This window comes from Dicentrarchus labrax, unplaced genomic scaffold, assembly GCF_905237075.1.
Source record: "Dicentrarchus labrax unplaced genomic scaffold, dlabrax2021, whole genome shotgun sequence".
NCBI lineage: Eukaryota > Metazoa > Chordata > Actinopteri > Moronidae > Dicentrarchus > Dicentrarchus labrax.
Window position 1 is genome coordinate 4,406,720 of NW_026136719.1, and position 18,402 is coordinate 4,425,121.

Here is an 18,402-nt window from a genome sequence, read left to right on the forward strand (position 1 = left end):
TCCGCTGTTTTCAAAAGAAAAAGACAAATGTTTCCTTTCAGAAAGCAGACATCACATTTATTTCAGAAGTACAAAATATCACAAAGGCCATCTTTCAGGGAATGAAAGGTGAGAAACTATGTACATGAAGGGAAACCTCTACATGTCTGAGCACTGTCCGAGGATGTTTGTCTTGTTGTTCTATTTCACGTTTTAACTGGACTTGTAAAAAGTTCCGCTCGCTGAAGCTAATATGAGGAAGATTATCAGCGTCAGCCGAACTGAAACACGAGTTCTTGCACTGTGAACTTTATCCTCCATCAGGTAGTCTCAGCAGGACGGGCTCTGTTCACGGCAACGATACAGCGACCAATAACGCTCTCGTGAGGTTTTGTCTGGAGACTAACTTCCAGAGCAGCCTGTTAAACTGGAGCGGTTTCCTCCGGGGTCCCTGCGATTGATCGGTTTCACAACAACGTTAAAATGTAAAAGATTACAGGCACCGTCACCGCTGGCGACCAAATATATTTACTGTTAATGGAAGTAGCTGAAAACTGAGAGCTGCCCAGGTTTTGGGGTGTTTCACTTTGTTCTCTGAAACCTTTAAAAAAAAACTCACATTGGTTAAAGTGGAGCTGTTAATTATCTTTACTGACATTCATACTGTTTTAAATGAATGATTACAAGCTAATTAGACGACTGACTCTGGATACGTTGATATATTTCAATATGATGGAGTTTCCAGCGTCAGCGAGGCTGCGCGAGTCGTCTGATGTGGTCGAACTGTGTCGTGGTTTCAGCATGAGGTAGAGGAATCGTTAAAAACCTAAAGAGAAGCAGATCGAACAAGGTAACAGTCCGAGTGTTCAGGTACGGAAAGTCTCCATACCCAACGTAATGTGCGTTTGTTCATATTTAGATCCATAAATACAGAGTCCAGAGTCCGGCCTCCTTTGTTCCCTCAGTAACGATCCTCTTCTGCAGACTCCTCCTTTAGATCCGTCTAACGGATCCTCAACAGTCCAATCTACGCTTCGTCCTGGAGAACCTCAGCAGCTGCATTTAAAAAAAGATGCAGAAGACTTTGAAACATGCTTTTTTTAAGGCCTTTTAGTGTCGTCAGGAAGCCTCGAGGCGCCGGAGCGTCGAGGTCTCGCCGCGTGTGAAGCGTCCTCTCAAACCAGATCCGACAACCAGCCTCCGTCTCCCACAGTCCTCGGGGCGATGATGCTGTCCTTCGCCTTCAGGAGTCTTTCCAGACACGGCGAGCTGATCTTGAAGGGCAGGCGAGGTTCAGTGGCGAGGCGGCGCCCCGTGCGTCGGTCGGTGCTGGAGGAGACGGCATTGTCCTGGGTTGCCTCCTGGCTGCAGCGTGCCGGCAGAGGGGAGGCAGAGGGGGAGGAGGCGGCGGCGGCGGCGGCAGCGGGCCGGCTGAGCGTTGATTCTGGAGTTTTCAGGGAGCAGATGGCTGACGTGTGGAGCCATTTGAGGTGAGTGGAGGAGTACGAGGCTGCGACAGCCGGCTCCACGTCTGAGGAGCAGAGCAGAGAGGAAGCAGGAGGAGGAGGAGGAGAGGAGGCACTGCTCGGATGCTGCGGAGGAGAAGGAGACAAGAAGATAACATCAACAACAACAACAAAAAACACACAATATATCAGAGCTCCAGCGATTAGTTGATTATGTAGTTGTCAGCTACTAAATCAGGTCCTGGAAAACCTGGAAATATAGAGACCAGTTTTCCAGTCAAGGTTAACACCTGGAAATAGATTAAACTGTCCAAATATCCTGAAGATAATCTCTGTTGTTCTGGAACTGTTTGTATTTCAGCCCCTCACTCAGATCGCCTGCATAAACCTGGCTGTGTGTTTGAATCTCCACCGGTTCACCAGATAAAGTGGAACCGAGCAGCAGAGAACATGGAGTGTTTTTTCCAGAGCAGATTCAATTCCTCGTTGCTGTTGTTGATAAATTCATCCACAGGGACGTTAACTCTACGTGCCGAGAAGAGACGATGCATTTTCTGTAAAATAAACTAATTCTACTTTTATTTGAACGGAAAGTGATTTGTTAAAAAGAGCGGGAACCCTGAGCGATGTCTCGTCTGCTGCCTCGAGGTCTCTTCGTAGGAAAGGAACTGAGGATACAGAATAACAGCTGCTAACAGTGAGGACACCTCTGCAGTCACTGATTAGATTCGGTCCCGGAGAATAAAGTTTTTATTTCAGGTCGGTGGTCGGTGTTATGGTTTCCTGTTCTCACCACAGAAGATTTCTCTGCAGCGTACAGTAACATTTTCCCAGGACAACACAGATTATTTCCAGAATATTTGGTCTTTTTAATTGTTTATTGTTTCCGTGACTGGAAAACTGGTTTATTTGTGTTCAGATGTCCTAAATCCACATTACAGACTCTAAACACTGGAAGCTTTTGATGATCCCACAATGCATTGCACAAAGGAAATAAAGGAGCCGATCTCAACTGGGAAAAATCTGCTGCAAATAATAAAACAATTCATTAAATTAACACTTTTTGGTGGCAGGTTGAGTGACTGTAAAGTTCTGGTTGACTACAGAAACAGAAACTACGAACACACAAAGGAAACTTATAATCATCTTCATCAGTAAACCTTTAACCCTCTAAAAGCAGACTGAGTAATCCTGATTAAATCAATCTCAAACAAACTGTTCACACAGGACGAGTCTCAACAGCAGCCCTCGTGATTTTCAAAATAAAACCCAATTTGTTTTTGGTAAAGTTCTGAGAGGAACACTAACCACCGTGTCCAGAACATCAGGAACAGGACGATCTGTGTTACTCTCATTATCTGACCTTCACCGTCCTCTTCCAGGACTCCGTTACATAATCCGACTCGTGTCTCTCCTCGCACTCACAACGCCGTCTCCGACAGAAGAGTGCAGTTTTAGAGGATTTTAGCTTTTATCTAATTTAGTGAGACTACAGGGGATCTTTAGCTCAGACGATGAGGGGATGATGGGAGTTTGAACGCCGTTACCTTTTGTTTCTTGGGCGGAGAGCCGTCGTCTGTCGGTTTGATGTTTGGGAACCAGCTCTGGAGCATTTCTTCTATTTTCAGTATGATGCTGAGGAAGCGACCGCTAGAAAAGGAGAGAAAGAGAACAAGAGATATTTTATTTAAACTCCAACAGCTTAAAGTACAAGTACAAATACCACAAAGTAAAAGTACTCTATTACAAGTTAAAGTCCTGCAATCAGAAGCTTCCTCAAGTTAAAAGTGTTGTCGGGGAAATCTACTGAAAATTATCAGAGTGCAGAAAAACATCTGTTAATGTTCAACAAGCTGAGAGTTCAATTCTTTCATTTTTATGACTCAATAGTCAATTTATATTTTTATTTTATTACGTTTTATTCTCCAACCTTAAACTGAGCTCATTTTAAAGCTCTAATCTGGATCATTTCCTCATTCAAATGTCTATAAACTGTAGATTTATGTTCTATATTACAGCTACAGAGAGTTTCATAAGAGTGTGTCTGAAGTGAGAACTACTGAAGCAGTCAGATCAATGTATCGGGAGTACAGTGGGAGTGTGTGACGGGTCAGGGTGCAGTCACTGGTTCCTTCAGACCCGACTCTGCAGATTACAGAGTCAGAGACGCCCTGCAGCTCAGATGGCTTACGGATGTCTCGCCAATGGCCATTACATAAGCCCCATAAAGCCCCTGCCAACACACTGGGCGCTCTGCCGTTATCTGATTGGTGGACAACATGAAATAGCACAAAGACTGAATAAATAAAAAGGCCTGTGAGGATGGGGGGGGTGAGGACGGGGGAGGACCGATGGGGGAGGAGGGGGGTGGACCGAGGGGGGAGGAGGATCTGCATTCCTCTCCCCGTCTGTGTGATGCTATCCGGCCACATACGAGCATCACATGACGCGTACGGAGGAAGACAAGTAGAGCATGTTCAGGTCCACATGAGAAATGTGACCGACCGGCACACACACACACACACACACACAAGACAGAGCCTGCAGCCCACACGTGGCAGCGGGGGGGGAGGCCCTTGTTCCATTCACAGGCTATAAATAGAGCAGTAAGCCCTGGAGCGGACCGCTGAGGCCCCGCCCACCGCTCACAGCCATGAGAGTTAGAAAACACACACACACACACACACACACACACACACACACAGACACACACACACACACACAGTAATAGATCCCAGCTTTAAGGCGGCAGCTAATGATTATTTATCGTCTGTACGACTGTAAACGAATTTAACTTTATAATCCACTCCACCTCAGAGGTAAACATTGTACTTTATACTCGATTACATTTGTCTGACGGCTTCAGTTACTTTTATAATGTCTGAGATACGTCGCAGTAACGTGTGTTTCTCTTATAGCAGCGGTTCCCAGTCGCCACTAGGGGGCGCCAAAGCTTCACGTGAGGTCACAAGGACTTCTTGATTTTAAAGAGGCAAAAGAATATAATATAATAAAGTAAGAAGCATCTACAAAATATGCTTCATATTATATTTAAAACAACACTGAGCAGATTATTTTCATACAATCCTCTCTCTCTCTATTATTATTATATTTTATAATCATTTGAAACTTTACTTTGTATGTTTGTTTTATTGTCTGTCTGGTTGTGTCCTGATGCTTTTACACAAATAAAGTTATTTTAATTGAATTAATTCAGATTTTCTCATCCCTGACATTTCACAGTTGTTCTACTTTAACCAAAAGTCAAAACATTTATTAAAATAAAACAGGTTTCCACGGCCACAGGGAGGTTTTAACTCAATATAAAGAATAATCTGATATATTTATGTGGTATTGGCAGAAAGGGAACATTTACATTCATCCCTCACAAATATCTCACTGACAGTAAAATGAATGAACTTTCCACCAGCAGTGACGTCGCTGCTGTAAACTATCTGGGATTTTATTGCCTCTGGAGTTTTTATATTGCTGCTTTTTGCTGCCTGCGTTGACGTTCTGCAGCTCTGCCAAACGGGAACCGCCGGCGTTACGGCGCTGTGGCATTACGGCGTCACGGCACTGCCTGTGTGGTCCCACGCTCAGACGCGCTGTTTATAGATGTTCATTTCACGGCCCACATGTCAATTTCACTGAACGTGTCAAACCAGGAAGAAACTGTGAAAAAGCTCTTGCTGTACAGGAGATTAAAGGCCTCAGTGTGCTCCAACCTGAGGGTCGGGGTCCACTAGGGGTCGCCAAAGCTTCACGGGGAGGTCTCATTTTGTTAATTTCAAGAAAACTAAATGAAATTGTTCTTTTTAAAGTTTAAATGATTTAATATATAAAGTTTGAAGGCTTCAGTCTCTGATAAACAGCCTCGTCCTGCTTTAGATAAGTTAAAACAACTAAAGAACGAATAGAAAAATGAAAAGAAAACACTGAATTTGTCAAAAAAAGAAGCTTTTTAAGTCTGTATGATTGTTAAAAAATAATAAATACATAAAACAAACAGAAGATTTAATAAAAAGTTCCTAAAAATGTCAGAAAAACAGGAAATAATCTGCTCAAAATTCATCCAAACTGCTGGTTTTACACTAACTTCCTGCAGTTAGAGTTCACTGTTTGTGTTCATTGTACAGTTTATCAGCTGTTCTCTATTATTGTTGTTATTTATTAAAATATAAAATACGTCTCTTACTCAGTTGACTCAGTGACAAACTGCACTAACAGACTCGTCTTTGTGCTGCGGCGACGATATTTTAACCTCCAGCATTTTTCTTTAATTAAATAAACGTTCTAGTTGCTGACGAGGCGACGTTCGGTCCACGTGTCGTTAATTAGCTCCAGTTTCTGCCTCTTATATAAACCGCTGAGACTTCTGCACCGAGGATTATTTATTCTATCTTCATCTTTATGTTCTCATTTATAATTTATAATATATAATTTATATATAAAACAACATGTTCTGAGGGTTATTTCAATTCCTGTTTACTCGGACTCGGACTCTTTGAGGAACCTTTAGAACAATATTGTGGGTTTAATTATTAAGGAATCATAAAATAATCTTCTCAAGGTCACCTTACTTGCTTTTTCTGGAGCTTTTAACCAAATCTCATCGTCTTCATCACTTCATCATACTGAGGGATCACGTGCTGACAGAGGAAACTAACAAATGATGAAGCCTGTAAGAGTTTGAAAGCTCTTAATATCTCAGAATAATGACTTATTACTATTAATTATTAATTTCTGCTCTAGAATACGTTTGATCCTGTCACATACAGGGTGTTTTACACATTTAATGGATAAATTAAATAGTTTAGGAGTTTAATTGCCACATTTCTCTGAGTGAAACTGTCCCGTCGACCTTCACAGGAGCTCACACTAATAATTCTCGCCGCCATCGAGAGCCAAGTGGACGCGGTGAGCTGCGTCTGTGCGGCCCGATAGAGTCAGCTCGGCTGTAAATCACAGAATAGTGATTTAAACGACCTTCACGTGTTTTTCCTGCGATTGTCAGACAAACTCCACGGAGCTCATTGTTACTTCTCCACCAGACAAACTCCACCCGTCTGCTGGCATCAAAGCCTCAAACGAACCCGTGAAGAGTGACGACGGCGTTTGTGTAATCATCCTGTCGGTGTGTGACGTTACTGGAGGTCAGACAGAGTGCAGCAAGAATATATCTGTCTGTTAATAACACTTATTTATGTTAGAAGAAAAACAAAACCACCTCTTTGTGACATTTACAGCTCATTAAACACGTTTGTGTCTCCACAATAATAATTAATCATGTTACAGTTTATACTGTGTCTGGGTTTATTGAAAACATTCAAATCTTTTAATAAAATACGACATATACGATGGAATAAGTCCCTTTATTCTCCCTGATGTTCACACATCAACCTTCATTAAAATCCAGATGTGTTTTCTGTGTCTCAGTTTAAGATGTTTTACTAAACAGGAACTAAAAGCTGCGAAATCGAAGATTTTAAGTAACAAAACTTTGTTAGTTTAAAAAGATTCTTGATGAAGAAGCTTTAACTTATAATTTTAAGTGACACTAACTTAGTTTTGTTACAGAAAGATTCCAGATTAAGTAGTTTTTGTTTTTCACAAACAAACACAAAGTACATCATTAAATTTACTACTTAATCAATAATGTTTTTTAAACTTAAATCAAGTTAGTTTTACTTAAAATGTTTGATGTAATACGTTAAATTAAATTAACTTATCTGGTTTAAATACTAAACTGTATTATAGTGAGATAAATACATAAATCAGGCGATCGGTTTCACCATCTAGTGCCGCCACCTTTACTGAGGTGGAAAGCCGTAGTGACTCTGTGACTGCAGCATTATGGGTAGTTGGTTGATGTTAGATAATGACCTCCAGTTACTGATGAAGGGACTTTATATGGACGGTGATATTAGTGTTATTCAGATTTTACATTTGTTATGACAATAACCAGAAATAGAGAAACGGTGTTCTACTACAGTGATCGATTATCAATCAATAGTTTAATTTAATCATCACAGTTATATTAGTATAAAATCAGTAAATATGAATGCAGGTATTCAAAATGAATGAATGAATGAATGAATTAATTAATTAATTAATTGCATGTGAACATCTTAATGAACTTTGAACCACATTTATTCATTCACATATTCTAAGTGTTTGTGAGGTAAATATTTGTTTGACTGATGGATTTTTATTCTTTTTAACCAGCTCCACCTTTTCAGTGCTGTTGCTGCCCGATAAGCATATAAACGCCGATATAAATGCTATAAATGTGTCTGAAACATGAGCTCTGTAAGCGTGTAAGTCAACAGGAACTGAGCAAAACCAGAAGTGAGAAGATGTCTTCTTGGTACCAAAACTATTTAATCTCAGAAACAATCCCGACTGTGTTCAATCAGCCCTCGAACTGCTGTTTATCTGACATGTGGCCACTATTTCCTCTGATCTGATCAGGCTGCCGGGGACAGAAAAAGGTCAAACGCACTCGTTTTACTGAGGAGCAGATGTTCGAAGAAAAAGGTATTTACCCCATGTTTGGATTCTGAAGGACCCCCATTATTCTCTGGATACGGTCCATTGCGACGCTCTCCTGAAAACTGCTGAGACCTGCAGGAGAAGAGAAAGAGAGAGATCTGCTGTGAGCGTGAGGAGGAGGAGGAGGAGGAGGAGGAGGCACGTGGCCCCGACCGCTCTGGATCTAAACCACGTTTCCAATTATGACCTCCGCCACTGCTGCTGCTGCGTCGCCGAGCTCATCAGACGCTCCGACGACACGAAACCACGACTAAAGCATCATTAAAGTCTCACTTTACTTCTGTCCACGGCTCCCTCCCTCCCTCCCTCCCTCCTGGCTCTCTCTGAACCACAACACTGACTGCACACACGCCAGATATAACGTCCAGTAGAGGATCACTTATATCACTTATAGCAGTGAACACAACGCACGCGTCACAAACTGAAACTGACGAGGCTGCAAATACCTCCAAATGTGTTATTTTAAACTAAATAATCTAATTAACTCAAAGTCCACTTGCTAGTTTCTCTACAGCGCTTTCAACCAATGTTCAGTTGTATGAGATTATAAACATTAAAACAGCAGCAAACAGCTATTCTCTATATACAGACACAGAGTCACATGGTGTGTCTCTCTCCCTCTGCCTGTGTTGTATCGCAGCCTCTCTGTGGTTTGTTTCCATAGCCGGTCTGCTCCAACTGAAACTGCTGTTTTTATCATCTACGTCGGTGAATTAAGGATTTATTTCCACCAAACCAGAGTTGGTGATTGTTGGAAACACTAACAGAGACAGTTTTAATGAGTTTTATTCTGTTTCTGTTCACTTTGAATGAAGTTACGATGATCTGCTAGATTTAATTAGTGGTTTTGTCAGTGAAGTCTGGTGTACCTTCGACCCAATGAACAATATTTTTATGTTTTTGTTGTTCATTATCTGCAGTGGTTTGATTTCGTATAAGAAAATATCCATAAAATGAAGATTGGAGAGAGTTTGTTAGATTAAACTGAGGAAGTATTTGATGATCTGTTATTTGGTACATATTGCATTTTGTGGTTCGAGGCGAGTTGTGGTGCCAGACTCCATTTACAACTCTTGAATATTTGGCATGGTAGCGTCAGCGTACAGGAAGGAGTGCAAACGTCTCATATCTCACCTAAACTGAGAGCACAATGGAGCGTCTTTGATCCAGTCTTTCATCTGTGAAGCAGTCGTACTTTAAAAAGGATGTTCAATGACTTGTGAACTTTGATCCTTTTTGTGGCCGCTGTGATTGCCAGCGTGCACTCTGCCTCCCTCAGTCTCTGACTGTGGACGTTCAGTTTTAATTATTCCTAAATGAACAGACTCACTGAGGAAACAATGTTTTTTGAATCACTAAATGAATCACATCAATGTACCAAGTGTTATTTATAGTTACTGAGTTACCTTGTGCTATGCTATGCTAAGCTGACCACGTCTTGACTCCGGCTCTCGAGGCTTTAGACTGATATCTATCTCGGTGAGACATTGAATATGATGAATAACTATAAATATATCTTCTTTTTTAAATTGCTCTAACTCAACAAAGACAGTGGCGAACGATATCGATTTTGTGGTTTATTAAACGCTCATATTTAACACGCTGTTAGAGTGTCAGCTTTCTTCCTGTTGCCAGTAGGTGGCGCTATGAGTATGAATATTGGCATGTAGGTGTGTTCAGAGCGGGACTCTAATGAAACACGTAGCGTTTAGTTCCGATTGGACAATGTACACTGAAGTTAACTTCCTGTTTCATGGTGAAACATTGAAATTTGGCGCCACGCCACGGACACGCCCTTCGACGGAAACTCACAGATAACACAAATGTTAACCCTGACGGTGTTCAGATCATACTGGCTGAATGTGAAGTTGATCCGATCAATCCTCTAGAAGGAGTTCGTTAAAATACAACGTGTGCAAAGGGTCAAAAATGGACGACTTTCCTTTCCTGTTGGGTTCGGGGCAGGTGGGATAGGGGCTCTCAGCTCGGGCCCTGATCATGTATCGTAACACAAGTTTTTCTGGAGCTGAAGTAGCTAACGAGTGAGACACCCTGCTGATCGGTGCACACGCGCTCCATCGGGCACCAAAGTCATGAAGGTCTGCATCAGATCTGGAGTTGATCCATCCAGGAGCCGGGGAGATATTTCTCTCTGAACCAGCGAGTTAAGACCGACCGACGTCACCAACAGCAGTAAAAATATTCACATCCTGCCTGATGGTCGGCTGCGGGAGAACATCCAGTGAAATGCCTTTATAATCACCCCACTCTGCGTCAACCATCCTGACATGATGTGTTTATCTTTAGCAGTGTGACCTGCACAGAACGGGTCCATTAACAAAGCAGTGAAAGCCGGGATTAGACACTTACGTTCAGAGTACCTGCCTGATCTCAGGCCCCGCAGGATGGCCGACAGCGGCTGGATGTAGCACTGCAGCTCCGTGCACTGTGAGGAAAACAGATAACAGTTAGCATTCATGCAACCAACCACGAGCTGAGTACGTAAAGTGCTTTCTAATAGCCACTTACACATCCACAGCAGAGCTTATTGCTCTCCTCAAACTGAAAGTTACATAATCACCCAGTCTTCAGTTCATTTAATGAGTAGTGTGTGTGTGTGTGTGTGTGTGTGTGGGAGCTGCACATGATTTACAGCTTATCTGAGTTTCTTCAGTTTCTCAGCACGTATTGATTGAACTGATTGTCCATTTACAGCCGCTCCCCGTTGGACGCCATTAGTCTCGTGTTAACACTGAAGGTAAATGTCCGCAGGCCGCTCACTAACAGGCGGCCATTAAACAGCTGACAGGAGCTAATGGAGAAACTGATAGCGATCAACGGCGTTCACACGTGGCTCGCTCGAGCTGTCGCCTCCGTCAGAGGGACACATGAGACCCCGGCGGCACCAGACTGCCATGAAAACTGGCACCGCCGGATCCGCTTACGCTGTTTGATATGAGCAGGCCGGTGCTTGATGCCTCCCCGTTTGTCATCTGGAGTTGACGTTTGCTTTCAGGGTGAATCCACTTCCCTTCAACCTCCACCTCCACGTCTCTGTTAGTGATTTCTAAGGAGACGTTTTTGACACACGCAGTGCGCAGGCGGGAGGCTTCGGGCCTCCAGCAGGATACTGTAGAGAGACAGAGGATGTGAGAGCACACTTGTCAGACCTCTAAAAATAGGGTTCTGAAACCAAAGCGGGGGGTCCTCGCCCTAGAAAATCTGGGTATCGAGAGACTTTGTTTAGACTGAAAGACGAAGGAAGAAACCGCGTTTTGATGATAAATGCTTTTGATTCCTCTCTGGTATGGAGTGCTTCAGGCTCCGTTTACACCTGGGTCTTGGATGATGTGATCACAAGATTATCAAGAGTACCAATACTTAAGACAGCACATATTTACACCACAACTACTGCTATACTCCTCAATCTGACGTTCATCTGCGAGCTACAAAATCAACTGTAACTCGCTTAATTCTGAACTTATTTTCATGGAGTTTGGTTTGTTATAAACATGAGAACCTGATACTGGTTACAGGGCAGAATCTACACGGATCAGCACTAACATTATGACCACTGGGCTCCCTGACTGGTCCCAGACCAACAGAGTGTGGTCCACTGTGTGTTCTGACCCCTTTCTATCAGAACCAGCATTCACTGTTTCAGCAGTTTGAGCTACAGTAGCTCGTCTGTCTCCGGTTCTTTTCCTTCCTTGGACCACTTTTGATCGGTACTGACCTCTGCAGACCGGGAACACCCCACAAGAGCTGCAGGTTTGGAGATGCTCTGACCCAGTTGTCCATCACAATGTGGCTCCTTGTCAAAGTCGCTCAGATCTTCGCGCTGCCCATTTTTCCTGCTTCTAACACATCAACTCTGAGAACCAAATGTTCACCTGCTGCCTGATATATCCCCCCCACTGACAGGAGCCCTGATAACCAGATAATCACTGTTATTATCATCAGGTATATCTGTGGTATTAAAAGGTACCAAAGCTGTGAAACATCTACGATCAATCACAACGCATCGTGGTCCACGCTGAAGGACCGCCTGCTCAGCTGACGTCCTGTAACTACACACAGAACCCGCTCTGACTTCCAGTTGGCTCACTGAAACACAAATGACGTGTTTGTGGTCTCTTACTCGAGATAAGCAGCAGATGTTTGTGAACACACAGTTTCACTCAGTAACCACAATATCCCCCGACTCCCTTAAAAATACTTTGAGAGTTGCTGAGTGACGACAAACTTTAGAAACTTTAGAAACTTTTGTGAACTATTGCCTGCAACGAATTCTTAATGATTTGGAGCTTCTTGTGAATTCGTGACACAATACTTAAACTAATAAACTATATGGCCAAAAGTATGTGGACACTGTTCAAATAAGTTATTTTTCGAACTTTTGTGTTTATTCTCGAAATTTTTTTAATGAATATGTATGTGTTTGTGGCAGTGTTTGATAAGTTATATATGTATCTATCTGAGATGTCAAATAAATCCAATAAAATCATTAAATCATCATTAATCATTAGTTAAAAATGGTGAAAAATGTTCATCACTGTTTCCCAAAGTGACGTCCTCAAACATCTTGTTGTGTCCACAACCCAAAAATATTCAGTTTACTGTCGTAGAGGATTACATAAACCCGAAAATATTCACATTTCAGAAACTGAAATCAGAGAATTTTGACATTTTTTCTTCAAAAATGACACAAAAATGTTGCCGATTAATCCATTAGTTGATAACTAATGGATTAATCAGCCAATGGTTGCAGCTCTGGCGCGTTTTTTTGCTCATTCATTGTAGAAATCTGAAGGTTAAACCATCAAAAGCTGTCGTCGCTGTGTCGGTGTGACTCTCACCTTGTGGAAGAAGAGTTCGTTTTCAGTTTCTGCTTGAGGCTTTTCACAGAGTCCGCTGTGCGCTCTCTTCCTGGCTGAACGATGCTGCGTATAAACGGAGGTAAATCCCTGAACTGGACTGCCTGAAGGGGCCTGCAGGCCGGCTGGAGGGTCGGCTCCATCTTTACAGTCACCCCTCGCCCTCCTCCTCCTCTGGGCCGCTCCACAGTGGAAGCAGCTCGTAGGAGATTCCCTTAATGAGGAGGAGGTTGATGATGATGATGGTGGCGGCGGCGGCTCCTCCGTGTGCTGAGGACTTAACCTCCTCGGGCTTTCGTAGTCATCCTCATCGCTGGCGAGCCAGTCGATGGAGTAATCCGAGTCCGAGGTCGACATGGTGGAGTCAGACGCTCAGCCAGTAGAGAGCATCACGAACCTGCAGCACAACGAACACAACGAACACACAACTTTATTTTAACTCCAAAACTTCACAAAGACACCAAATATTATATGACAATATATATATCATATGACTGAATTATTCTTATTATAGCTGAATTATTTGGGATATTGGTGTACAATGATGCACAAGACATCCAGAATATTTACATTTTATTGTGTAGTTGGAGACAACCTGACACACAATATATAAATTACTGTCAGTCTGTGAGGAAAACGATGATTTTAACAACCTTAAAGCTTCTTCAGGGGAAATAAAGCAGAATGTTTAAGAAAAATAAGAAATGTAGTCTATTTAAATCACTTTTTTATCATTCAGTAAACTAAGTGACAATATTTCATATTATATTCAATATATAAGAATAACAGCTGATAAACAGAATAACTGCAGGAAGTTTGTGTAAAACCAGAGATTTGGATGAATTTTGAGCAGATTATTTCCTGTGAATGTTGCATCCTGATATTTTTGTGAACTTTTACTACAAAGTTGTGTCTGTATTCTGTTTAGGTTTAAAAGAAAAGAAGCTTATTCAGTTTGTTTGACAATCAAAGAGACTTAATAAGCTTTATTTTAGGACAAATTGAGTGTTTTCGTCTCATTGCTCTATCAGATCTTTGTTTGTTTTAACATTTCTAAAGCAGGAGGAGGCTGTTTATCAGAGACTCTGTGAAATAACTTCAAAGTTTTCATCTTCAATAACTTCAAAAATAACAATTTAATTTAGTTTTCTTCACAGAAATGAACAAAATGCAGAGATTTAGACCTACTGTGTATATTTAAACAAGGACCAGTGTGTAGGATTTAGTGCCATCTATCGGTGAAACTGCAGATTGCAACCAACTGAACACCCCTCGCGTCTGTATTTGACGGGCTGTGATGGAGAAACTACGGTGGCTGGGACCCGCTCCCTCTGAAGATATTAAAGGCTCATTCTGAGGTATTCTTCTTATTTCCAGGTGATTATACACTAATGAAAACGTACATATGAATATTATATAAAAACAATAAAACCCTTGTGACCCCCTCGCATAACTTTGGCGACCCCTGGAATGAGACGGGACCCTCGGGTTGGGAACCGGTGGTTTTAAAGGGTTAAACAACAAGCAAGTAGACGTTGCTGCCACATTATTCAAAGCCACGATGAAATACTTTATACAGTTACATAAATATAATCGGGACTGAATTTACATTTAGTCTAAAATAGTCAGTCTGTCTGTTTCTGGGTCTTTGGAGCTTTTAATACGTTTAAATTCTGCATTTTACACACAAATCATGTTGTTTTAGTCTCATTCTGCTCTTATTTAGACAATATATTTAAATATTACTGCTGTTACTAAAATGTTAAATAAAATAAAATCTTTTTTAAGTCTTTTATAAAGCAAAAATATAATATTAGCTAGTTAAATTCCTTATTTTTTAACAATTGTAACTAAAATATTTGGGGCTTTTACACTGTTGATCTAAAGACGTCACATTGGGAAACTCTGAGCGGCATCTTTCACTATTTTCCGACACTGACAGATGATGAAATGTTAGTTTCAGACCTAAATCATAAATAAATAAAATAAAATGTCAGGATTTTGTATTTCTCCCACAGAATTATAGTCCCAGTACTGGAGCTCAGAGACAGCATTAAACTATAATTTTCATCATTAATTATAATCAGAAAACTGTGAGAAATGTGCATTAAAATGTCAACAATAGAACAGCATATAAATATTAACACAAATATTAAATAATTATTAATTTAATGACACAAAATAATCTTAAAGTAAACAACAGCAACATAAAAGGTCCAGTGTGTAACATTTAAGAGGATCTACTGGCAGAAATAGAATATAATATTCACTTTATCATCAGAAAACTGTAAGAAATGTGCATTACAATGCTGCTTTGTCCTTTAAATGGTCCACAAATCAAATATATTCAGTTTACTGTGATAGAAAACCAGCAAATATTCACATTTAAGCAGCTTGTACGAGTGATTTGTTGGTATTTTGGCTTTAATCAGTTACTGAAATGGTTGCAGATTCCTTTAAATATAAATTATTATTAACTTTTTCTGTCGGTTTGTCAAACAGTTGGAGGGATTCTGACCCACGTTCCTCAGTATCTGTTCAACCCTAAAGCTCTGAGTGTGTGTTTTATATAAATTCCCAGTAGAACCAGTACATGAGCCCGGGAGACATTACAGCACAGCGCCCTGAAACCACTGAATATACAGAGGCCAGTAGATTAAATAACCCTCCTCTGCTTCTTCCAAATGGGCAGGTCGTCCAACATTATGTAAGAAAAAAAACATCCAAACACATGTTTCCCCTCGCCTGTCAGTTCACATGCACACACACACACACACACACACACACACACACACACACACTGCTGGGTCTATAATGCATACACACACACACACACACACACACACACTGCTGGGTCTATAATGCATACACACACACACACACACACACACACACACACACACACACTCTGCTGGGTCTATAATGCACACACACACACACACACACCTGTCTGCTGAAAATGCACCACACACACACACACACACACACACACACACACACACACACACACACAGTACATTTAAATATGCAACAGAAAACAAAACGCTGCCACAGTTTCAACCAGCAGAGGACATTTTATTCCACAACCGCACATTAACCTGCAGAGCGGGATCCAACCCGCAAACACCCCGCAGAGCCGCAGCCTCTCACCTCCACCTCACAATGGTCATAATACAGACAGTGGGTGCAGGTGAGCTGCAGAGAGAGAGAGAGAGAGAGAGAGAGAGAACACTCACCAGCTGAAGTGAACCGTAGGTCTCCGGTGAGCTGAGGACGAGCAGCGGCCGTTCAGGAGAGTGTGTGCGGACGCGCTGACGGACCGAGCCGACTGATGATGGACGCAGGAAGGAAGGGAAGGAAAAGGGGGAGGGAGGGGAGGAGAGGGAGGCGGGCAGAAGGCAGGAGTCCCATCCAGCCCGTGCAGCCTCTCCCTGGGCAACGTGTCGGAGAGTGGGCGGGGCTCGACTCCCCCCTCCGGTTGCGCGCTCCGGCTGCGCGCTCCGGTCCCGAGCTGCTCTCCGCCGCCGGCCTGTCGGGCTCTCACACCGGCTGCAAACCGCCGCACACGAGGGGAAATATATAGTGGAAGAATAAATAAAACTGAGGAAGAGGAGGGAGGAGAAGGGGGGGGAGAAAGGCGCACACGTGATCACGCCGTGACGAAACACTGTCGTGCGTCACCGCCTCCAATTAAGCTCTCCCATTGGATCAGAGGCGCACTGCAGCACGTGACGAGCACAGAGCTAATTAATGCTGCATTAAATCACTTCCTGGAAGTTTATCTTTATTTAACATATGATTAAAAGTGTTATCACACAGTCAACAATAGAACAGCATATTAATAGGCTATTAACACAAATAATCTTAAAGTAAACAACAGCAACATAAAAGGTCCAGTGTGTAACATTTAAGAGGATCTACTGGCAGAAATAGAATATAATACTCACTTTATTATCAGAAAATAGAGAGAAATGTGCATTAAAATGCTGCTTTGTCCTTTAAATTGTCCACAATGCAAATATACTCAGTTTACTGTGAAAGAAAACTAATAAAACCAGCAAAGATTCACATTTAAGCAGCTTGTACGAGTGATTTGTTGGTATTTTTGCTTTAATCAGTTACTGAAATGGTTGCAGATTCCTTTAAATATAAATTATTATTAACAACTGGAGGAACTTCTCAGTTCCTCAGTATTTGTTAAACCTACAGCCCTGCTTGAACACATATAATCTATGTATATAATCAGAGAATTGTATTAAAAGGTTCCTAAAGATATCAGAAAAACTTACGTCTGACGAAATATTCACAGGAAATAATCTACATTGAATATAATATAAAATATATATAAAATATGGCATTTAAAGTCACATAAAAGGTCCAGTGTGTTACATTTAGGAGGATCTAGAAATCAGACATGGAATATAATAGTTATGTTTTCATTAGTTTTATTTTCATCACCTGAAAATAAAACCTGTTTACCTGAGAATAATGGTTCCCAACCTGGGGGTTGAGACCCCACTAAGGGTTGGCAAAGCTTCACGAGGGGTCACAAGGCCTTCTTGATGTAAATATAAAAATACACAGACTGTCATAAGCTCATAAACTTTATTTTTAAAGTTTAGATTATTATTATATTAAGTCTGTATGATTGTTAAAAATGTCATAAAATACATAATACAGACAGAGAATTGTATAAAAGGTTTCTAAAACTATCAGTAAAACTAATCTGTGATCAATAAAATACAGCTTATGAGTGTAACTTAAATTAACTGAATAGAATTAGTACAATGAACTAAATTTACCCAAAGTTACTTTAAATACTTGAGTTACTTCTACTCTTATCTTTAATAAACTTAAACGGTTTAAGGCGATCGGTTTGAGTTGATCAGTGCAGGGTTACTCTGTCACCCCCCCCCCCCGCTTCCTGCCTGACCCTCTCATGGCAACAGAGCAATACGCATTTAGAGCCAATAGTTATTTATATTAAGTGAATATAAAAGAGGATAATTACATTCACCACTGAGAGTAGATGAAGGTAGAAATGAGAACGTGTTCCTCCTCGTCAGTGTTTCCTGTGAGCCGACAACTTCTGACTGACCTCATTCATTCAATACGAGACCTCTGATTCTGTGGAGGTGGCGGCTCGTAGGGTTGAATTCATATTTCAGTGTCCCTTTGTGTCGTCTTTGCACCAATACAACGACAACTCATCTGCCCACTGAGCAATTGTTAACCTGACTGGAGAATGAAGCGTAGAGATGTGGCCCATTTCCTGTTTGTGGTGCCGCTGCCAACTGTGTCGCAGCCCAAATGTTCTGCAATGAGCGAGAGAGGAAGGCCTCAACTGTTCGATCATCACCGTAACACAAACGGTGAAATCAATTCAGCTGCTAATCAATTGATGCACATATCAGAGGATATTGTTGTACAATGAACATCAGATCGCAGGCTTTATGGAGCCATTTCCTAATGTTCAAATCAATAATCGAAAGGTGCTTTATTGATTAGCAGCATCAGATCACAGA

At 41.6% G+C, this 18,402-nt stretch overlaps 1 protein-coding gene across 1 annotated transcript; it reads right to left on the bottom strand.

Annotated features, from left to right (window-relative positions):
• Positions 1 to 30: 30 nt before the first annotated feature.
• On the bottom strand, positions 31 to 16,228 carry LOC127351170 (circadian-associated transcriptional repressor-like). The gene is made up of 6 exons (XM_051378457.1): positions 16,114 to 16,228; positions 12,860 to 13,274; positions 10,371 to 10,446; positions 7,994 to 8,072; positions 2,993 to 3,095; positions 31 to 1,571 (listed from the first exon to the last, which is right to left on the bottom strand). The coding sequence occupies exons 2-6, from the start codon at positions 13,232 to 13,234 to the stop codon at positions 1,155 to 1,157; spliced, it is 1,050 nt and encodes a 349-aa protein (XP_051234417.1). The 5' UTR covers positions 13,235 to 13,274; positions 16,114 to 16,228; the 3' UTR covers positions 31 to 1,154.
• Between the last annotated feature and the right edge of the window lie 2,174 nt (positions 16,229 to 18,402).